At 36.9% G+C, this 24,214-nt stretch overlaps 1 protein-coding gene across 3 annotated transcripts; it reads right to left on the reverse strand.

The window, feature by feature from the left end:
* Positions 1-73: 73 nt before the first annotated feature.
* G2E3 (G2/M-phase specific E3 ubiquitin protein ligase) lies at positions 74-20,943 on the reverse strand. Of its 3 annotated transcripts, none has more exons than XM_084521244.1 (17): positions 20,922-20,943; positions 19,108-19,233; positions 17,642-17,697; positions 15,999-16,096; positions 14,235-14,336; positions 13,589-13,713; positions 12,376-12,541; positions 11,122-11,228; positions 10,753-10,869; positions 9,710-9,834; positions 9,472-9,601; positions 8,669-8,794; positions 7,155-7,465; positions 6,429-6,610; positions 6,078-6,250; positions 5,037-5,236; positions 74-4,305 (listed from the first exon to the last, which is right to left on the reverse strand). In XM_084521244.1, exons 3-17 carry the CDS (start codon positions 17,673-17,675, stop codon positions 4,073-4,075), a joined length of 2,229 nt encoding a protein of 742 aa, XP_084377370.1. In that variant the 5' UTR covers positions 17,676-17,697; positions 19,108-19,233; positions 20,922-20,943; the 3' UTR covers positions 74-4,072. The 3 variants fall into 3 exon arrangements, with proteins under 3 accessions (XP_084377370.1, XP_084377371.1, XP_084377372.1); XM_084521245.1 differs by lacking the exon at positions 20,922-20,943 and adding an exon at positions 19,754-19,819; XM_084521246.1 differs by lacking the exon at positions 20,922-20,943 and having other exon boundaries at positions 19,108-19,513.
* Positions 20,944-24,214: the final 3,271 nt, after the last annotated feature.

Here is a 24,214-nt window from a genome sequence, read left to right on the forward strand (position 1 = left end):
GCCGGGCCTCAGCGGGCCCGTGCCGAGGGCGGGCGGGCGGCGGTGCCTCGCAGCCCCGGGGCCTGCCCCCCTCAGCTCGCCTGCAGCCCTCGCTGTAAGGGCAAGGGGTGCAGGTGCTGTGACTTTACTCACACCGGGCGTGTATGAGGAGCAGCTGAAAGACTGCCGGAGAAACAAAGTGGCACAGAGGCAATCAATTAACTACGTGGAAAGGGCAGGTGTTTCAAATAGAGGCATCAGCTTTCAGTAATTTATTGAGGTGAAAAAAAAGGTAGAGGATTTAAGTACAAACATCTGTGCCTTACAGGGCATAGGACACACGATACAGGCTGGACACGCAGTAGGAACAGCCCCCCTCAGCCTTTGACAAAGATAGCGAGGTAAACATGCAATAGATGCATACAAAACGTGTATAACAGAAGCTAACAAAAGTAGAGAAAACAGTAATAACACTTCCAAAGCTAAAACCCATTAAACAAAAGTGAAATAGTAAAGAACATCACATTTAACACAATAGTAATTTAACCCCTTATTGCACTTTGAACATATACATGACAGTTATCTCCCACAATTTAGTATTTCAACACTGATGCTACACTTCTCACATAATATTGCTTGAAGCTGCAATATTACAGGCACTAATGGCACAGTCAACTGAGTTAGAGCTGAAAGTATTTACAAAGTTATACATAATTGTTTAATACTCGAATTACCATAAATTTTAAAAATTATTGCAATACAAAATTAGAGGGTTGTGTTGTTTTTACAAACGTTAATATTTTGACAATTATTAATTTGCTGTATACACTAAGATTGACATACCAGAAGTTATTACATCTCAATTTTATTTTATCCAACTAACAGGTCCCTTAGGTAAAAAAAAAAAAAAAAAAAAAAAAAAAGTAAAATCTGAGCTTTAAAATGCATTCCCACAAATCAAGATGAACTTTAAAGCATATTTTGTAGCCTCCAGTTTCATTTCCTTCTACTTGAATTATTTTTTAATACAATTTTTAAATGCATATGCAGAATGCAATTGTGAATTAATGACTTTAACGCTCTGCTCGGTTATACCTCCAAAATTTTTCAAGTCTTCTAATTCCAAGACTGAACATGTCAATGAAAAATGTCAGGGCTGAGCACATGATGCTTTAGACTTCCAGTACAAACATACTCACAAGGAAAAAATGAGTATATTTCATCAAAAATGCTAACAGCTGGTTCTAGTTAGCATGGATGAAATTAAGTTAGAAAGTTCCCATCTCTTGGCTTTCATATATATAAAATAGAGTATGTTTTTGAAAATTATATGTATATTAAGAGACCATGCCAAAAACACTAATAGTAACCTAATATTGCTTACTAGAAAATGATCACCTGAGGAAATAGCTTATATTATGTATAAGTTGTTGAGGGAAGCTTGGGGAGTTGATGCAGAAACTACTACGTGAAAGTTCTTTGGCCAGTCAAACACAAAGAGGACTGTAATAGTTCTCATATGGTCTTGTCAAATCTTATGAAGGATGCAACTTCTATAAAAACAGAGGAAAATACAACAGCTAATGCATACACACAGTTACTGTTCTTGCGTTGCAGAAATACTTAAAGTAAGCAACTTGCCTAATTTTCAATGTGTCTCTAGTTATCATTTATATAAAATAAGGAAATTACCCAACAGTATTCCACTTCAGTGACCTATCATATCAATTAAAAACCTGATGGTCAGTCAGTACAGCTGAAGAAATTGCTTCAAGTTTTCAAATGGATTTTATCACAGATGACATTAACCTCTAATCAGAGATGAAAAAAAAAAAAATAGTGCACTGGGTACACCACTCATTTTCAAAGCATAATATTCTATCTGTAGGAGATTAATTGTATTTTAAAAAAATGAACATGAGTCCTTGTTACGCAAATCAATTAACAACAGACTGCCTTCTTTGTAAAGGGTAACATTACTCTGAATGCAATTGAGAATCTAAAAAACTTTATTGGCTATATGGCATTCAAAAACTATGACATGCTATTGGAGAAAGAGATCATAAGAGAATGAGAAAATATTTAGTATATAAAAAAGCTAAATGATGTTGTGCAAGAGGTCATTAGCAGCTTAAAGTTCATTTTGAAAGGGACTTTACCACAATTCTGGCTCAAAATCAGAGGAGCACCACTACTCCTACCTTAATTTAAAATACTCTTAAAACTCAAATCAAAGGATTTATGATGAGATTATTTCAAAGTAGCTAATAAAAAGATGTAATTGAACAAAACTTTTGAATAATTAACTTAATACTTTGAAATGCAAAAACAAGTGGGCGTGCACATTTATTATCCAATGATAGAGTTCTGTATAACAAGAAGAAATGAAGAGATGCTGTAGCAATTTAAGGAAGATTTCAAAATACCTACATGTTGTTAAATGACCTGTGTAACTTAAATACACATCAGCTTCTTTGTCTTTAACCTGATAGCACAGTCCCAAATAGTGACTGCCACTTCCACAGGTCTTCATTGCAGTATGCTGCTACATAATTAGCATCTAGTAATACAATTTGTTAATGAAAGGAAAACGTGATGAACCATAAACCAGAACCTGGATTCATTTTGATTTATTTTTAAACCACCACATTTATACAGGACACTAACTATACTTTCTTGCCAAGACATTTGAAAGAAAAGCAATCCTGCCTGTATTTTCAATTAAAAACATGCTTTATTGATTAAAAAAAAGAAGTGTATGTTTACTTTTCAGTATTTTGAAAACTGTAAAAAAAAATATAGATATATACATGTATGTATCTATATACATATCTAGAATAACCTGTGTTTGGGACACAGTATAAGTGACCAAGCTGATATTAAGGGGAAAAAAGTTATTCAGAAAAGAGACCTGTATACATTAAAATTAAATTGTACTTAATTGTACTTAAATTTTCTTTCAATATCATAGCTTTAGTGCTAGTACATAGTGTTACTATGTAGGAATTTCACTACTGATCTTTTATGGCTTAACATTACTTATACAAATACTGCAGAATTAAAATATTTTACACAGTTGGGATTTACTCAAAATGCACCTAAAATTGAACAGTTGTAGTTAGAATAAAATCTAGACAACTGTCAGACACTGACAAGAGGCTTGATGGTAGACTGAAATTTAACATAGTTTTAGTGACTATTCATATGAAAATACTGACTTCTATGCAGGAAAGAAACTTCCTTTTTTTTTTTTATATATATATAATTTCCAATACAATAACATTGTCTTACTCTTTTATATTTAACTTTGAAAGATCACTTATAGTTGCATATTTAAGACTTACGCCAAGCTTTTAATTTTACATATAGCCAAAATAGTAAAAAACTACTATATAGCAGTAGAATGCAGAAATGTGTGCAAATGCCAAAGATTTTTTTTTTTTAAACAAAAGAAACTCAAGTTGAACCAGATTTTGTTTGCACCTGATTATTTTGCCTAGGTTTTCTCCAAGTTTCAATTGCATTTTAACGCTCTAAACATAATAACCTAAAGACTTCAAGCTTCCTAAATTTCGTAGGTTCCTAAGAACCAAAATGTAAATGAATCATCAATATAAACACAATTACTGAAAATAACAACATCAAACTGAAGAACTGCATCACAGTGATTTAAGACAAAGCTCTACAGCAGCTATCTTAAAAAAAGCACCTGATTTGACTTTGAGAAATAAGTTGCTGAAGTATGTAAGTAACACAGTCAACATACTTCTAGGAGACTGCTAGAATGTTACAATTTGGTAACATTTCATTTAAGTCTACAGGAAAAAAAAACAAACTATTTTAATTACTTCTGCAAGAGATTGCTGGCTCATAAAACCAACTTCAAACCACAAAAGTGATTCAACAAGAAAAAAAAAAGATTATAATTTGAAAACAGTTTTTCATTTTAGAAGATTACTACTTTCAGCATGCCTTTGGAGGACAAGTGGGAAAAGGCAGAGAACACACAATCCAAAAATCCAATAGCACCTTGCCAGCAGATACTCCCCGAGAAAACTGAAGTTTCCAACAATCAGTTTAGTAGCAAAACTATTCATTCTCTTTCGACTCTGAGCGTGTTTCTGATAGTGAGCTCCATTTTATTTTTAAAACTCTCATATGTCTTTGTTATTGGAAGCTCTAAGCAATTCAGGAGTCTGTTTCCAATGGGATAACCTATACGCAGAAATTTAATAGTAGGTTCAGGATCAAAACCAATAGGCGGTATAGAAAAAGAACCTGTTACAAAGTACAGAATATCCTCCAACGTCACTACAGACTCACCACCTAAAAAAAAGAATTAGATTATATTATTCATTGTTTATCACCCATAAAACATATACTGCATATTATAGGGGAAATCGTAAAATCAGGGAACCCCTGATAGATGAACGTGCAGTTACATGACCAAAGAATAAAGACTGCAGCAAGAAAAATCGACCATACTTCTGCAGGAAGAGACACCACACATACCACATCTTCCTTTTTTTTTTTTAAAAAAAAAAAAAAAAACAAAAAAACAATCTAATATGTTCACAGCATAGCCAAAGAGAAGGGGTTAAAATATTTTTTCTACATCACTTCAGTTTTTATTATTGCTCTCAAGTTTTTATTAAGCAGTTTTATTGAGCAGTTTCAGAAGTTAAGAAAGAGGTGGGGAATGGGGACAATTAGGAATTGACAGTTAACTCAAAATTTTTTATTTATCACAGTGAATTCTGAAAACCAAACCCTATAGGTATACCAGCAATTAAATCATAGAATCATTGAATGGCCTGGGTTGAAAAGGACCTTAAAGATCATCTGTTTTCAACCTCCCTGCTCTGGGAAGGTTTACCAACCACTAGAGCAGGCTGCATCCAGCCTGGTCTTGAATGCCTCCAGGGATGGGGCATTCTGTGCAACCTGTTCCAGTGCCTCTAAGTGAAAACCTCAGAATGAAAAACTCCTAATATCTAACCTAAATCTCCCCTTAGTTCAAATGCCTTAAACAGGGAATGGGGGAGGGAATTACTTACTTTCCACATCTTGCAAATAACCCATCCAAAAATCAGCACCTCCAACTTCCTTTACGCCCGATGAGCAATGGATTGTAAATAGGTCACAGAGAGTTTCTGCTGAAAGTCTTTCAGGTTTGTGGCAAAATATGCTAGAGAATACAACTGGATGCATTTCCATTTTCTCTAGCACACCGAGAGTTTTCAATCCTTGCCTAAAACTAGGAGGAGAAAAGAAAAAGAAAAAAGGACCAAGTATGCATCAGAAACACAGTAGGTAACTAAATGAACTCCAGTTACTTTAATTAAAAAAAAAAATCCTCATACTCTAAATTAGTGTTTCATATGTCTCAGAGATTTGGTCTATTAAAATTTGTCACAGGTAACACAATAGATGTTCAGTATAAATCCAAACATATCTATTAAAAAAACCTACCATCCAATACCTTTTTAGTGAGCAAATGAATTTAGATTACAAGTTCAGAGACAAATCAAAATATAGTCAACAGTTGCAAATCTTTTCCCTAGATGAAGTCACTACTACATAGGAACACTGATGCAGTGTTTACATTTTAAGGTCAATTTATACTTGTGTACATCATCACCATCATAATGCTACACACTCCCTAATTAGAGCTTTAAAAAACATTTTAAATTTTAGAAGTGTTGATAACTTAAGGCTCAAATTTGATTTTTTTTTTTCTGAATTAAAACTAAAACAATAGAAATTTTCTACTGCTAAGGTCTTTGACTGTTATAAACTATAGAATGACAAACTCCCCTCTTTACAGTAAGAAAAAAAAGAACACAACCAAGTAGTAGAACAGACTAGACAACAAATACTGAAGTTAAATAGATACATAATCATTTCATTCTTCCAGTTAAACTAACAAACTAGTCAACAACCACTACTTGATCCACCAAAAGTTACAGATTGTTTCATTCAATTAAATGGAGAATAATCATGAACATGTGAAATTAAGTTTCAGCAACATATTGTATTGTTTGTATTTTAGTATGGAAAAAAAGAGGAACGTTGAAAATTCACAAACCCAAACAAACCTTTCCAAGGGTGAAATAATTCTCTTGATTACATGGTAGGTCAATAAGTCATTCACCAGCATATTCTTATCACACAAATCTGTTATAGGTCTTAAACATCCAGCAGCAGCAAGGAAATCATAGCACTCGTGTATAGTTGACTGTAGGCTAGACAGACTGCTTGAATATTTTATCTGTAACAAAGATTGAAGTTAGGAATTTGTTTACTACATATATATGTATGTTTCATGGGGGGGTGGGGGGTCGAGAAAGAGAGAGTATTTTAATTTGAACTAAGGTTACATTTAATAAGCCCTTATATCTAAATACAGACTTGAAGAAGAAAGCTAAACTTATTGGGAAATTATTTACCTTTTTTATTGTTTGTGCTACATCAATATCAGCAACATCATCCAAGTTTGGCTTCACATTCTCTGGACCGTAGACAAGACAATTGAACAATATTTTGGAAAAGAAACCAGGAGATGGACCACCGTGAACTAGAGAAACTGCAATCATTTTCCCAGCTTCAAAATACAGATTCTCTTTTAGAGCTGAAAATGAAGCAAAATGTATTTACTATATACCCCTAAAAATCATCTTGTGATCCTCTTAGTTTTTATAAAAAATCTCAATGTAATTCACTCTTACTTTAGAGGATGCAACAAGTGAGGTTTGTCATCTCCTGTTGCTTGAAATTGTAAGACCAGTAAGACATTTAATTTTGAAGCACAAGAACTCAAAGAAGTTAGCTTTGGGTCTTTAGAGAGCATGTTTTCACAGATAAATGTTCTATAAATGTAAGGAAATTTTGTTCACTTGCAGGGAACAAAAATAAGAGTCCCGAGTCTAATTACATGCTGTATTTTTCTCGTTAGTTAAAAAGATTTCCAACTACACCAAGTATTGCTTTATTCTAAAAAGTAAACAGCAGTGAATTTAAATGTTTAGTGTTACACGTTTAGAAAAGGCATGCAAGAAAATCCACAAAAACAATTTGTGACCTTCATGGCTTTGATCTTAAAATGACAATCTGGCTGAAGACAAAAACCTTTAAAGTTACATAGTTCTTTATTTCTGAACAAAGTATTTAAGTACCTTGCAAATCTAGGGACAGGTTCTTTGCAGAAGAGCCCTCAAACAATGATGAATTCTGAAGATGTCCCATTAGTAGTTGGAAGAAAAGGTGTTTTGATTCAGTAGAAGTATCTGTCTTTAATCTATTTTTGCAGTTTGTGAACTTTACTTCAATGGTGTTTGTAGGTTTGAAGTTACGCTGCCTAAATCCTTTTAAAGCAGTATTCCAGATATTTTCTGTATTGATGTTAAGCCTTGTAGTTTTTGTATTAATTTGTTGCTTTAACTCCTTAAGTATACTGGAAACTTCCCTTCTTTGTGTTCTTAATTGCCTAAAAGAAAATTGCATGAATTTCCAGATGAAACCTATGATTTAATGAGCAATAGTTATACAGACAGTAACCGAAAATCTTTTAAGAGAAACAAAAACTCTTAAACACTTTAGCATATTGAAGTACTGCCTAAATTATACCAGGAAAATATTTGGAGTAGATTCTTCAAATTTTAAAATAAATTGCTACTACAGAGTTAAAATACATCTAATAGCTAGGAAAAAAGAGAGTAGAAATAATTACCTTAGCATAAAGCAAATAGTTTTTGTTGTTGTTGTTGTTGTTTTTGTTTTTGTTTTTTTTGCCAATCTGGTTACACCAACGAGGTGCCAAACAATTCTCACAACATCATTCTATGTCTGAACAATGTGAGACAAGTGAGAAATTGAAGAGCACAGAATTTTTTTTTTGCATTTGAAGAGACGTTTTGTAACCAAGTTACTCTTACAACTACTCACTAATATGTGTGTGTATATATATATATATATAAATAAAATCTTTGTCATTATAATAACAATATATATTTGAAAAGGAAAAATATTTCAATTCCCATTAAAAAATTACAGCACTGGCCTAAATAAGGCCCCTTCTTCATTTTTTTTCTTTAAACTTTGCCATCAACACAATTTTAAAATACCCTGTACACTGTAGGTAATTAATTCCCTCATTAGGGTTTTTAAGCACATATTACACAGGTAGAATTCACAAATTAAGTACTTAAAAGACAAAGAATTTTGTATCCTTAGAGTGAATATTATACATTAAAACGTACTATATCTGATTTTAGCAAAATCACAAACTATTTCTATAGTGCAAATGCAATGAAAATTCAGGACATGTTTAATTTGAAAAAAGGAATTACGGGAATAAAAAAAATCTTGTTTGTAAAGAATGTCTAGCTACGCTTCTTCCAGGACAAATATATGTTTCTGGGTTTTGATCCCCTTGCCATCCACCCTAAAAATTCTCAGTAGGTATCATTGTATTCTCCTAACATGCCCCCTTAGCATTTAGAAACATCAGAAGACATGTTATGACTTCAGTGTACTCATTCCAGTATCTTAGTGACTATATATAAACACACACACACAGCCACTACACCTACATACAGACACACACCACGTTCTGCAGGAAATAGGTACAAAGTCATGTGCTAAGATCACTCTTCAATGTAAAAAAAAAAAAAAAAAAAAAAGAAAATACTTTTTTCTTATGGACCAGTTCCTGTTTGACATCAGTGGAGATAAGGACATTGTCATTCTGTTGGATGGTGGAAGTTCTAGGCGTGAGCAGGGTGATAAGTTGTTCTGGCATATTATCTTTGGTGATCTATAAGCAAAAAGATATTTTAAGAGCAGCTTAATTTTTTTTTTTTTTTTTTGAAGGTAGCAATATACTTTTCCCCACTGTTTCAGTACCAAAACTCATTTGTATATTTATTCAAATTAAGCCCAACAGTGTGTGAATTACAATTTCAGAAAAAAGTCAGTGTTTTATTATGAAGTGGTTTTAGGATTTTTTTTTTTTTGTTGCATCCTATCTATGAGATGGAAGTCCTGAATAGTACAATATTTAAATTAAAAATACTGATTTCTACAGACTTGGTAAGTTTTTATTACTGCACAAAAAAAAACAATTTATATGAAAGTGTTGGTAAACTAGATTTCGAGCATACTTAACATGCACAAATACAGATAAGGAACCTTAGCTTTAAGGTTTGCCATTTGTACACTTAACATTACATCTAAATGGTAAATATTCCCTTTACAAGAATCTTATTTTGTCAGTCTAAAAACTGGCTTGCATGCCACTCAATATGAACAACTATAGCAAATTTACAGTGTTCATATCTTACTTGGATAACTGCAGTCACTAAACTTTTTGGTCAAACTTTACTCAGTTTGCAATTTACTACAAAAAGTCTCTCCTACACAATAATCCATCACCTCCTCATAATTAAATACTATTCTATATTATAATCTGTTTTCTTCTACAAAATTACACACTGGAGAAAGCTGTGTTGAGATCCAGGTGACTGCCGAGGGTACTTTGGAGATGGCTCTTCCAGCAAACAAGTTGTCCCATCTGTCTTTTCAGAGGTAGCCAAAGACCGCTTTTTCTGTTTGCTGTATTTCCCTGCATTGTGAAATGATATCAACTTAATGAATTTGCTATCTGTAAAATATATATATATTTTTTAAGGTTTACCATCTGAAGAAGTCACCATCACATTTTTAACATTACCTGATTTTGCAAAGATACTTCTGCATTCCACGCACTCCCAGTTTTGCTCCCATGACTTCATAGACGAACAGGCCAAGTGAGTTCCACGGGAACCACAAGATTGACAACGCTTTATTTCCCACTTACTAAAATTAAAAACTTATTTAGAATTACACAGAAGAATGAAACTAATTAAAACACAACAGTAAATTTAATCCAGACACTAAAATAACAGAGCATAATTTGTTGATCTTGTTAAGACTATGTAAGGGGAACTTTCTTTAGACAAGGTGTACTCACAATACAACAAAGAAAAACAACTACCCATGTTCTAGCACCTTGTATTAAATGAGTATGAGTGAGCATGGCTCCCTTGCCTTGCCATCAATAGCTTAAAGCAAGTATTTTGTCCTCATGTTGCTAGCCAGCAAAATTTTTTTTTTTTTTTTAGCGGAAACCACTGTTGAGCTTTCCAAAATGTTGAGTTCTTGAAAGTAGCATATCTGATTGTTTTTACACATTCTAAATAATTCTCTTCATTAATGATAGTGTTTAAATATCTGCTAGAATTTTGTATATATTTATTCAGATTTGCTTAAATATACTATAACAGAACATGACTGATAGGAGTTAAAACACTGCGAGCCAAAAGATATAACCGTTAAAGGATAAGTCAATTAGTACATACACCAAGAATGAACCAAGCAATGCTAGGCCTGCACAATGCCTAGTTAACACCTACAGGGAAAAACCTACCACATGAACAGATCTTCAAAGTAGAAGTTCTGCCTGACAACTTTGAGTACTCATTTCAATAAAACATACAGTTCAGAAACTCACAAATAAAGCAATAAAAAGCAATACAGAAAATGAGCTTGATCAGAAATTAAGCAAATGGTAGAGCAGAATAAAGCATTTTATAAGATCGCTCAAGCCTCTCCAAGCTATCAGCAATATTCTAGCTGCCATTCACATGCAAAGGGATGGCTCACAGCCTTGCCTCAGTAAGTGGTTAGAACTACCCCTTCCATCCCCAAGTGATCTTCCTGGAAAAAATGTCATACCTGTCAGGTTCATTATAGTCTCTTCCTTCTTTGCAGAGACATCTTCTAATGTCACAGTGTTGATAGCATTGCAGCAGGTCTTGATATGCATTCTCTTCAAGTTCCCAAGACGCATCCCTATAAAAAGGCAGCTGGTCTGTTACTATAACTGTATTTCTGATCATGTAACATTCTAGCAACAACTAAACATCCCCAGGAGGTAAAGAAAAAAACAACCTAGGGTGAAGTAATGATCTTGCAACACAGAAATTAAACATAACTATCTACAAAAGTGGTATTAAGCAAATCCATAAGGGTTTCTCTTGATTCATATTACACTGGGTATCAAAGTAGGTTTGTATAAAACTGATTATTTACAAAGTTACTTACTTTTCTGGAATGTGTATGCCCATTCTCAACATTTCTTCCTGAAATTTGTCCTTGTTATTACATACTGTGCACCTAAAGAAAAATATCCCAGCACTCAAAGCTTGATACTGCGTCAGGGGAAAAAAAGGGGAGAAAAGAAAAAACAGAAAACCAAAACAATTATTGAATTATTAGCATCCTTAGAATACAATATAGGTCTTAACATCTATAGCCATAAAATTCATGGACACCATCCTGGCATGGATGTTAAGTCTGATGACAATAATGATGCCACTTGACCTTAATGCAAATGATATTTTTTCTTCCTTTAGGGGACAAGTGCCTCTAACACTCTGAACAGTTCAAATGCAAGAATCAGGATCATAAGTGACAGAATAATGTTTCTTTTCAGTCAGATTCTCCAGCTTTAGGATGATTTTACAAAAAGAACCTCATAACTTTTCCAACTATGGACTTAGGCAAAGGGAATTGATTATTGACAAATGACATTTTTAGCATTCAGATTCTGCACACAATGGCAGCACACAAGAAGGCAGCTACCTAGGTGGAGCTTCGTTTCTTAAAAAGAACCAAAGCCTGAAAGCGCGTCAGACATGCAGAAACAGCAGGGAAAAAGATTAATAACATTTAAAAAACCCTTCTTGTAACACACTAGTGTCCTAAACACAATTTTAATATTGTCCTTCAAATCATAGAATCAGTAATGTTGGAAAAGTCCAACCATCCCCAAAGCCACCTCTATTACCCACTGAACCATGTCTTTAAGCATCAGGCCCAACCTTTCCATAAACACTCCCAGGGACAGTGACTCCACCACCTCTTTGGGCAACCCATTCCAATGCCTGACTGCTCCTTCTGAGAAGAAAGAACCTGAACCTCCCCTGGCACAACTTGAAGCCATTCCCTCTAGTCCTATTGCTGGTTATGTGCAAGAAGAGGCTGACCTCCAGCTCCCCACCGCTCATGTAGAGAGCAATAAGGTCTCCCCTGATCCTCACTTGAGACTCCACTTCTCCAGACTAAACAACCCCAGTTCCCTCAGCCACTCCTCACTGGACTTGTGTTCCAGGCCCTTCACCAGCTTCGCAGCCCTTCTCTATGCTCCAGAGCCTCGATATCTTTCTTGAAATCTAATGTATTTCCGTGTCATATTATCCTTAAGTAATTCTACATAATTTTAAGCAATTGTCCCATGTTTTTTAAGATGGAAATGTGATCTCCATGGAAAAAAAAGAAATGGAGAACTTGTCTTACCTGCAAGCATTCTCGATGAAACCAAGCATTTTTACAACAAGGACTTTTCAATACACTGTACAGTGGAAGATGTTCAACCAAATCCAGGCATATCGTACACTGTGAAGGCCCTCTAGATTCTTTATCTGGAAAGATCTGAACTGGTTTATGTTCCCAACAGTAAGATCTACAAATAACAACACAAGGTTCCCTTATGAAAACAATGTTTTAGGAACCTTCCTCACAAAAAAAAAAAAATGAAGATAGCAAAATGAATTTCCTATGATACCTTTGACTAAACACTTTGAAACAAGCTAAAAGAGGCAGAAGTAAACAAATCATGTATCTAACAGGGTAGTTCAATAAAACAGTAAGGAAAAAGCACATTGCCAACTGATACTTGATAAATTATAGGGATAATATCCCCATTTCTGTCAATATTTATTTTGGTCCAAATTACATTTCCTGTCATCAGAACCTCAGTTTCTTCCTGTATTTCAATGTTACCATGACATTAATGGATCAATTTTGAGTTTGCACAATGGTTCTACAAAGTCCAGGTAGCGTGGTGAATTCTAAAATTTACCCCATTTTCAAAGTAAGACAGGATGTGCAGCTGTAGAACAAATCTTTCTGAAAATGCATTGTTTTTACATGTGCTTGACTTCATGTTAAACCATGAGTTTTTAATTTAAAAGTTAAACGCACCCACCCTGCAAACTCAACTCACAGTAGGCAGAATGAAAACACTGTCAAAACATGCTCTTGTAAAAGAGCATAAAACCATTATTAGGTATTTGATACTAAATCCATTTCTCCTGCAGTCCACCTCTAATAAGCAGATCTAGAAGTCTTATGTTTTGAAACACAATGAAATAACATAGTGTATTTTGACTACTGGCAGACAAGCAAGACAAACCAAGGGAAGGAAGGCAAGGATTTTTACTTGCCATTTTCACAAACACACGGGAGGTAGACAAACAAAGAAAATAAAGCCAAATGCCAACCATTCTCCTTCTTTAAAAGTACATAACTAGTACATATAAAGTGAATTTTCAGCAATGTAAATTTTGTCTTCATGTTTTCTACAAATCACTTTTTTTTCCCCTTCAGATAATCCAGATGTCATTGATCTAACAGCCTCTCCAGTGGCCACAATAAAAAAAACAAACAACTATCTGCTGTACAAATAGAACTGAAATGAGAAAACACACAATAAAATCACCAAACTTACCTGAAGTCTTCCATGAACTGGAAAATACATTCCTTTCGTAGCCCACAAGGAAAATGGTAACTTCGCTTGCATTTGGGAGCTACGCATCCAATTGAAGCGCCCTTTTTCTTACAGATGTTACATTTCTGGGAAGAATATGTTTTTAAAATAAAAGAATAGTAACATCTAAAGTACAAATGACTATTTAATTGTGTTTTATGCACATTTCAAAGACATATATATTTATTTTATAGAATTTGACTATGTATTGTTTTTATACGCATGTTGACAGTTACCTGTAAGCTGAAATACAAGTTACTTTATCAGTATTTATAGTTCAGATGCATCTTTAAAATTACAGCACATCAGCTAGAGGCTCTGCATAATACCACGAGGCAATATGCATGTATGATTTGCTCTCATTAATTAATCTGCAACACACAGAGGAAATAATAACAACAGAAAAATTCAACAAGTTTTATTATGGCTTTGGGCTTCCAGGAACCCACTGTACTCGATACTGATATGGAATGATTCAGATGCTTGAATAGGCTTAACACACTGCCAATTGGACAAGAAAATAAAACAAACCCCACAGATGACACTGTGTGCGCTTAATGAAGAGTTACTCTTTTTTCCTTGCAAAGGCCAAGTACTTCATTCTTACCAGTTTTGCAGCTCTGTTAACTTCTTTTCTAATATCTGTGATCAAAAATCCGTCCACACCTTCGTCTTCTTCTCCCCTCTGCCAAATACCACTTGACATCAACTATGAAAACAAGAAGTATTAAAAGATTCGTCTACCTAAAGATTTAAAATTACCTACACTGTATTTTTTAAATAGAAGACGGACATTTAGTCTAAAAAAGCTCGTATAAACATTTTAAGTAGAGCAGAGTTGCCTCTTTCTGGCCCCAAATACATTGACATTAAAATCACTGAAATCTGCCATGAGTAATTTACATTTCCAAGCACTTGATGGTATTCTAGACTGATGATATGGCAAATGGCCAGGTAATCTAACCCTGTTTATAGATGCACATAATGATTAGAAAATGATCCAAGGCATCTACGCACTTAGATGATATTCATCAGATATGGGACAACAGGGAACAGTAATCAGTAATATGAAAATAGTTTCCTAACATCAAAGTTTTACATAATACTCTAAAGCTCAAGATAGAGTATTTTATCTTCCTTTTCAAAATATAGGGACTACTTGGGTAATTGTCAAACAATTACTTTCATCAAATAAAGCTTCAGAGGAAATACAATTAAATTAGTTTAGTTAATGTGAATGACAATTGTGCTGGGGAGATAATGAAGCACAGTAGGAAGTATCCGTACTGAAGTGCAACCTAAAAGCAAAAGTAATTCACTTCGGAGGAGAATTGGATAAAAACAGATTCCAGTAACTTGGCAAGTCACAAGAGCTTGATAATAACTCAGAGTAAACAATTGCCTAGTAAAGCAGTTATATCACAGAGTTTAAATAACTAAAGAACTTGATACCTTTTATATTCCCTCCAATCTCATTTTACAGTTCTCTCAGAAGCAAAATTGCAATATAGTACCATTTTCTAACCACATAATTTTGTCAATACTTTTAGTCTAATACACATGATATTCTGGTTTATACCAGAACCGATTAAGGATCTTTTTTTTATTTTTTTTTTTAAAAGTGTGGGATATTTGGCAATGAAATAAGATGCACAGCTAGTTTTTCTCCAGAATTCTTTTGTTATATAGTACTTGCAATGTTTTAATAAAATCATGTTCATTTGTTTTTAAGGAGGTAGGAACCAAAGCCTAAAAGACAACCATAGGAAGTTTCTTAGAACAAAACCTCAAAATATTTTATAAATCAGTAATTTAATATCTTCATAATACTCAAGTGTTACAAGCATTCACTTTCCTAGTTGTTCTGCTCCATCAAGAAAAGCTGTTTTCTACCTTTTCATTTGGCCTTACATGTGACTAACAATATTATCACAAACAGACCTAAAATTCCTTTCATCTGCTAAAAACTAATATAAGAAAGAAATATCTTTACATAGCCCCAGAAAACCTCCACCACTCTGCTTTATCTTTTAAGGATTTAATATCCAACCTATTAAGTCATCTGCAAAAATCTGAGCTTTAGAGTTTGGAAGGTAGTATAAGTAGAACATGCATTTTGGAAAGTTACAAGTGTGATAAATATCACACTGGTGCAACTTGTGGCCATTTCCCCTCATCTTAAACCTTAAAGGTTTGTTGGGATTTATTTAATCTGCTGCACGCAACAAGCCTTCAAGGCTACAAGTTTACGCTGACAGTTCAAACTTTACAATGAAATATTTTGGATGACTTACAGCTATTTAATACTGGTTGCATTTATTGTTTTGCAGGTAAAAACAAACAAACTTCAAGATCAGTATCACGTACTTACCAAACAGTAATAATGAACAGTGAGATTCTGTTCCACATAGGTCTTTTTTTCTCCATACTTTTCAGGACAGTTGTCTGTCCATCCACAGAGAACACAGGCTAAAAAACATCATGGTTAGGAGCGGTGAGCATACTGGAATTACTGTGGATCAGCTGTAAAGCAGTAACTCTTATCTCTTTTAATTGCATGCATCCTGAAGTAGATTACATGATAAAGGACTGTAGATACTGAAGGGGAAATTCAAATCGTCGCTTTTCAGGGAAGGTAATTCATGACCCAAAGAATGATCTGGCATGGAAGGGAAGAAGACCTGACTGCAAAAAGGGTTAAACTGGCTGAGAGCAGTAAAGTCGGACAGAATGACTCCCTGTAAGGGAGTGAAGTTTTCCTTGGTGATGAGATAAGGAATATCCACAGCATTGTCTTGTGGCAATCCAGGAATGCAAATGCTAAGGGGCCACCTTAGGGCAGCAGGATTGATGCTGGAAGATGAACTTAACACCCAGCTAAATTACCTGGTACTGAAGCTCACATGATTGATGCTGGGACAAGTGTATATAGTGACATCTTTGCAGACTCCTTGTAGAACTGATTACAGCATTAGGACTTGTCCAATGCATTGTTCTTTTTTTTTTTTTTTTTTAAATATCTTTAAGCACAAATACTTTTAATTCAAGGGATCCAATAAAAATAACCCAATTCTCTTTGAGAAATGTTGAATTCCACAGTAAGTAAAGAAGTAAGAGTGGGTACTGTTTATTTTCTAGTTCCCTAGCATAAAAACACTTTACAGGTTCCACCTGCCTTCTGATTCAGAAGAGGGCTATCACCCAAGCAAACTCACAAGCTGATTTTGCTTCCAACTAAAAAGTTCTTCCCAACATATCTGCAGATAATTATTAAACAGTCAAGAATGTCTAAATATGTGAAATATATGACATTAAATTTTTTTTAGTATAATATACAAAGATTTCACCACCTGAAATCCATGAAGCAGCTTAACTGTTTATTTGTATACCTATGTGATAATATTTATGAAGAACATTACTGGTATCATGACTATCAAGTCACATGCTAACAGTACCTTTAAAAATATATACTAGTTTCAAAACATTCAAGGACTTGAGACTAATATTATTGTCAGCTAAAACCTTGGGGGATTTCCCCATTTCTGGGGTTCCTAACCCACCAACACACTTGGACATACACAGACCTGGAGTTTCTTCCCTTCAATTCTTAATAGATATACAAAAATGTATTTTTGATACTGTAACACCAAGAACAGTCATAGCAGAGAGAAGAAAGAGGTACTGCTTCAGCCTAAAAAAGTTTCTTGAACATCTCGAACAGCTGGATGAGGTGTGACAGCTGAACTTTCAAGGTTACTTTCTTAAAACATCTGCAGAAAAGATCGTAAGTATTCTGCTTACAGCAAACACAAACCCAAGGAAGTTTACAAGTTATTTCTTTTTCATTCTGAGACAAGCGGTTCCAATACAACTTGATTACTGAAAATCCACCTGCTCTTTCAGACCAATTAAAGCATTTTATAATTGGTATTAGATATGCAGATTTAGGACTTAAATAGCTATTTGATAAAATAACCTTACTTACTTTGATTAAAAAAAAAAAACCTTACTTACGTGGACTTTGAATGTCAAAATTGCTTTCACTCATTCTAGAGAGTTCTTCTAGCAGCCTATCATGAAAAGGAGGTGAAGAGTTAAATACATCTAGTGCATTAAGAATGTCCACTACATACTGTTTTTACTGTTCATTTTAAATTCAGAAAAATCCTCTAACTCAGTAAAGTTTTTAAAATAGGAACAAGAACAAAAGAACTAATATTAGAATTCAACTGTTATCAGAAGAGATAGGAGTTCAAAAAGCAGCATGCAAATATTCAAATACACCCGCACTAATGGAATGTACTAAGTGCTGGTTATTTATTTCCTCAAAATAGTAACAATATGCTTTATTTTCTCTTTGGAAAATTAGCTGCTACATCGGACTTCTATGTGTGGGCCTATCCATAAAGCATTTGTAGTTATTTTCAACATCAAAAAAACTCATAAGATATGGAGGGAGCTAGCCTTCACTGTGCACCGTACTTCCTTGACAACTTTGAGGAAAAAAAAAAGTAAAAAAAGGTAACACACACTTCATCAAGGCAGTCCTAAGATGATTATTTTTTCTCTAGTGCAAAGAACAACAACCCTTTTAGGTACAAACCTGTAGATCTTTCATTTGCCTCCTCTCAGGAGCTGAAGGACACCTTACATAAGATCAGGAAGACAAGCATCCTGGGATCATTGCCTGCAAGTCCATGCTTGACCTCACAGGTAGGTGAACAATTCCCTTGATACCTGCCCAAGTGTGCTGGGAGGCAGCCAATTGCACCTCCAAAAAGGGGAAGCCTGATAGACTGAGCTATTGGAGCTTTGCTATCTACAGTTCAGTTTAGAGGACCGTCAGATACAGCTCCAAGAACAATCCTCAGGCTGCAGCGAGCACTTGTGAATAGAGTCTTGCAGCCTCTATTCGGTTGGAGTTTCAGGAGTAGGGTTGTAACAGAGTGAGAAAGATGAAAAGGGAACTGAAGGAACTCTTGAGTATGAAACAACTGTTCTATAGTACTGTACTTTGTTACAGGCAAATGGAATACTGTGACATGAGACATTTGCCAGAAAGCAATCTAAAATGAAAATAAGCAAAGCTGCAACCAGTCTAAGCTGTGGCAGTGTACACAACAGTCAGGTGAAATTACGGGTGCAGTTTTCCCAAAAACAAACTTCCTCCTTTCTAAACTATAAAAAATAAAGATGCTGAATTAGGGACAGGGGGAGAAAAGACAAAAACCACAGCATATACTTTTTCCTTTCTCTTAGGGTTTCCCAGGAACGGCCACTGCCAGTTTCACAATCCTGGATCTACCACAACCTAGTGCAACAAAGAAATTCCACATAAAGCCACCCAAGACCAGTTTTTCACGTTATTATGTTGCAAAGAGCCATAAGAGGAGAAAACACTGGTTTGGCTGAAAACAAGAAAAGAATCCCCTCCCTTCCCTTCCCCCGGCTCCAGCAAAAGAAACAAACTGGCTACTCACGCCCGCGGGTTGCTCCTGCTTCCTCGCAGTCCCTCGGGGAAGCGCTCACGAGAGCCCAGATTTGCAAGTCAAAGGATACGGCAAGGCAGGCGCTGGGGCTCCATGCACAGGACCTACCCACCTGTTCTGCAGGGACAAAGCGATCCCGTGTTAGCCTATTTGCAAGACAGGCACACGTAATCACCCGGTGCTTGTAAAACCAGGGCGTAAACAATGTATTTCTTTGCCTAAACGGGCTAAAGCGTCCTCGCAGCGATAGCAGCTCTGTTGCGCTCTAGAGCAATTCACTGCCCCGGGCCCTCAGGTGTTTTTAACTTTTGTTTTAATCAGGAGGACGGGGTAACAGGCAGAATTTCGGGTACCCCTTCTCCCCAGGGCACAACCCGGGGCTGCCCGGCCCCGCCGGCTGTGGCCCCACGGCCCGTGCCGCTTGCAGGCCGGGGGTCGCCTCCCCTCACCCCCTCACCCCCCGGGCCGGGCTGGGCCGGCTTCCCCGCGGTTCGCCCAGCCCTCTCCCTCTCCCTCAGTCCCGCGGCCAAGCGCCCGCAGCGGGGCGGCCTCACGGCCCCGCCGCCCCCCTCAGGCCGCCCCTCGCCCCTCCGCAGGCGGCGGGGCCGAGCCCGGGCCCGCCGCCGCCGCCACTCACCCGCCGCCGCGAGCCGGAGCCGCCCGCGCTAACTGACAGGCAATTCAAACCCCAACATCCGCCGGCGTCGCGGAAGCCGCCGCCTTCCCCTGCTCCGCCCAGCGCCGCGCCCGCCGCCCCTGGGGCCAGGAGGGGCGCGGCTGAGGAGAGCTCCCGGGCTGGGGGCGTCAGGAACTGGGGTGCTTGTGGGGACCCTACAGCAGCTTTTTTATTATTATTTTATTATTATTATTATTTTTTAAAGCTATCTCGCTTGCATGGCAACAGTTTTGCCTCTGGTCAAGGTTACAGTCGTGGTAACAATGTTTGCTGTAGTAAAATGGAGTTCCTCAGCTCGAGCTCTGTGTGTGGTGTTTACACGAACGCTTGTGGCGATTGAACGCTGCTGTAATGGGACGCGTGCGCGCTGTTGACCACAGCAAATCAACAAGTAGAACAAACAGCAAAAGAAACAGGGACTTTACAGGCACGACATACACACATGCTGCAGCCACACAAATGTGAATAGAAATGTCCTGTCTCTGTTCTTAACTGTTGGCTAATTAGACTTAAAGCATGCTAGCAGATCGCCCACCTTAGCCTGCCACCCAAAGTGGTCTCTCCCATACCTAGTGCAGACCTATACTGCCCCTGGTAACTCGTCTGCCAAACCTGGAGTCTGCAGTATCTGGCCCCCAGATATCAGCTTGCCCAGTAGCTGGGCACCAGATCTTTTACCGTGTTTGCAAGCTGCCTGGTTTGAAGTTTGCTAGCTGCACATGCAGAGGAGAGAGCTTACTCAGGACAGTCCAGCAGAATTTAATAAGAAAAGGCTGACGTGATCAGGTAGAGGTCTTGGCAAGATGACTGTTTACACACAGCTGGCCCCTACCTGTTGTCCCACGTCCTTGAAGCTGTCTTTCTCAATGTACCTCCATTGCACCCTTCCCCCAGTTTTGGCCTTTTCCCTAAATACTATAATGTATTTTGCAGAATCACACAAGCACCCTAATATCCTATAAAAGTCTGTTCTTTCCCAAGGCTTGTGATAATCCTCTTTCTCCCTCACCAGTTAGAAAGTTCCAGTGGGAACTCTTCAAGGCTTTGAGTGGTTTCTTCAGTGGCCCAAGATTTCTGGTCTTTGGTATTATCCCTATTATCTTCTCTTCTGTATGTAGTGTTTGCATACCTGGGGGTTAGCACACTTCTGTCAGTTGTCCAAAGCTTGTACATTAAATAGCTTTTAACCAGATATCCTCAGAATAACAGTATTGCACATGTCCTTACAGTGGGTAATTCTGAAAAAGAAGAAGGGCATCTCTTGATGTGAAACAGGGCAAAAACTAGAGACTTTGTTAAAAAAAATAAAATAAAATAACAAATTACATTGGTTTTCCTAAATGCACCTCAGTATGGTGGGTGTCCCATAGTCCCATATTGTCCAATAACCTAGCACCCACCTTATACCTGAAAAGTCCAGGGTAAATTCATCCTCCTATGTGGATTTGAATCTACATTTTCAATAATTTTTATTGTTGTTCCTGTCTTTTCCTTGGCTTACTGACTATTCTAACATATAAAAGCAAGTGGCATACTGCCAATGGAAGTGAGCTTTTATGTTGTCTTTTGAGAGTCAGGGGTTAAACCCCAGTCTCCCACACTCAGGATAAATGTTCCAGCTAATGATTTATTGAATACAGAGGGGGTGGTATTGTTGTACAACCCCTGTCTTTTGTAATATATGCCTTCATTTCCTTTTCTGTATGCTGATAATTTCCAAATACACTATATTCCATTTTGAGTCAGCTGACTTGTTCTGTTTATTTTTATTTTTTCAATTGTGGTCAGAAAAAAAATCTTTCACTCTTTATCAGTCATTGAGGTAGCCCTACCCAAAAGGGAGAAAAAACTCTAAAGAAAGAATCAACATTTTAATGTTGTTTTGTTTGTCTTGTTTTGTTTTTAGATGGAGCTTCAAACATTTTTCTTTATTTATGTAAACCTCTGACAAATAATAGCATCCTTCTCTAACCATCTGAAGTATGGTAGGCTCCATACTCCAGAGCTCCAGCTCACATGTGGAGATGCTCAGTCATGGCATAGCTTTTCAAGCTTTTAGGGCCTAACCATGATGGCAGCATTTTATATTCCATTTGTATGATCATATATTAATAAAAGTAAACTATTTTTTTTTTCTTTTAAATTGGTGTTAACAGAAACGTGGCTAGCTTACCTTTTTTGTTTTATTTTTATTTTTATTTTTTATCATGGACTCTCTTAGTTCCTTTGTTTTCACATTACCATTAGTATTAGCTCACTATTTACTACCAAACACAAGTATGTGTTTGTTTTTTTTCTCTCCCCCCCTTTTTATTTTTCCTATTTCTATTATCTTTTCTGGTTCTTGTTTGAATGTTTTGATCTAAAATCACTTCTGACTGTTCTCAGTGTCTTTTAAACTCAAACATACCAATTCTTGGCAGCAGGAATTTCCTCACAAAACAGCAATTTCAGGTCTCCTGGTACTGGGTTGCTCAGATAATAAGCAGGTATGTAAGCTGCCGTAGTTAGGAGTGATATTTCTCCTGCTGTGAGACCATGTGGTTTCACCCAGAAGAGCTCAGATACTGCCTGCATTGCTGTGTTCATTCTGGGTCAGGAGTTTAATGTGTCTATATAAATGCAATACCACTCTGTTCCATTCCTTGACCTTTCAAACAGGACATAAGCTGAATTGCTTATAATTTTTCCTCCCTGAGCTAAAAGTTTAAATGGCACTTCTCTTTTGACATATCTGAACACTGTGAACCATGACTAGCACTCTGCAAGATAAATGCATTTGGGAGACAAACCCTGGGGGGCTGGGGGAATAACTGCAATATTGAAGTGAAAGTGATTGTATGCATTGTATCTATTACCCTTTCTGAAGTTGCAAAAGCACTTGTGATGTGCTACATATACATGCGATGACCAAAAAGTTGTAGATTATGTATCTAAGTATTTTTAACTCGCTTGTTCATTGAAATGTTGTGGCAAATTAAAGAAACTTAGGAAGATTCTCCTTTTTCATCTTGTAAATAAAAGGCAGAGAAACTTCTACTTATAGAATCATAAAATATTCTGAGCTGGAAGGGACCCACAGGGATCATCAAGTCCAACTCTTAGGTTGCCCAAAGGACCACCCAAAAATCAGACCATGTGTCTGAAAGCATTGTCCAAATGCTTCTTGAATTCCACCAGGCTTGGTGCCATGACCATTGCCCTGGGGAGCTTGTTCCTGTGCCCAACCACTCTCTCGATGAAGAACATTTTCCTGTTATACGTCCTGAACTGCCCCTGTCCCAGCTCTAAGCTATTCCCTCGGGTCCTGTCACTGCCCCCAGAGAGCAGAGCTCAGTGCCTGCCCCTCTGCTCCCCTTGTGAGGGAGCTGCAGGCCACCATGAGGCCTCCCCTCAACCTGCTCTGCTCTGGGCTGAACAAACCAAGGGACCTCAGCTGCTCCTCATATACCTGCCCCTCTAGACCCTTCACTATCTTTGTAGCCCTCCTTTGGACACTCTCTTAACAGTTTTATGTCCTTATACTGTATCACCCAAAACTACATACAGTACTTGAGGTGAGGCTGCACCAACACATAGCAGAGCAGGATGATCGCCTCCTTTGACCAGCTGGAAATGCTGTGCCCAATGCACTCCAGGCACGCTTGGCCCTCCTGGCTGCTAGGGCACTCTGATGTTCTGCTTGCTGTCGACCAGAGCCCCCAGATCCCTTTCTGTGGGGCTGATTGTCAGCATTTTATCCCCCAGACTGCATGTATAACCAGGGTTGCGCCTTCCCAAATGCACTTATCATCTCCCAATCCACCTGAACAAACACTAGCCAGTAGTTATAAATGTTCTGTTTTGCTTGAATAGATTATGTTTTGTTTTATGTTTGAAAGTTATATTTAAATGTCAGTAATACCTGCCTTGCAGAAAATATTTTGTAGAGCCCTTAATTGCAGGTTGTGGGTGATGCTGGATGACACTTTGTGAAGTATTTGATTAAGATGCAAACAACCAGTCACAATATCTTTTCAGCAGTAAGATGAATCTTGTTTTTTAAAGGGCAAAACAGTGTCAGGCCTTACAGAGAAGTGATCTTACATGCCTTATTCAGGATCCAAGCACATATAATAGTTTTTCTAAAGAGAAATACTTCTGAAACAGAATACTTATTTTAAAGGTGGGCAGGGGGTGTTCCTTTAAGAAATGATATTTTCTGTTTGGTTTATTATGAAAATCTTAAAGATTTTATAATTAAACAGAAGTAAGCAAGCAACTGACTCTATTAAAAAAAATGGAAGTGCTTTACTCAGGTAGACTGTAGTCAGATGATTATAAAGTAAAAACTAAGCAAGTCAGAAAACTGATTGTAGGAGTGCCCTTGTCCATTTCAGTACAGCATGAATCAGGTTTGCATCAGCCATCCAGGAAGACTCA

This window comes from Aythya ferina, assembly GCF_964211825.1.
Source record: "Aythya ferina genome assembly, chromosome: 5".
Taxonomy (NCBI): Eukaryota; Metazoa; Chordata; class Aves; order Anseriformes; family Anatidae; genus Aythya; species Aythya ferina.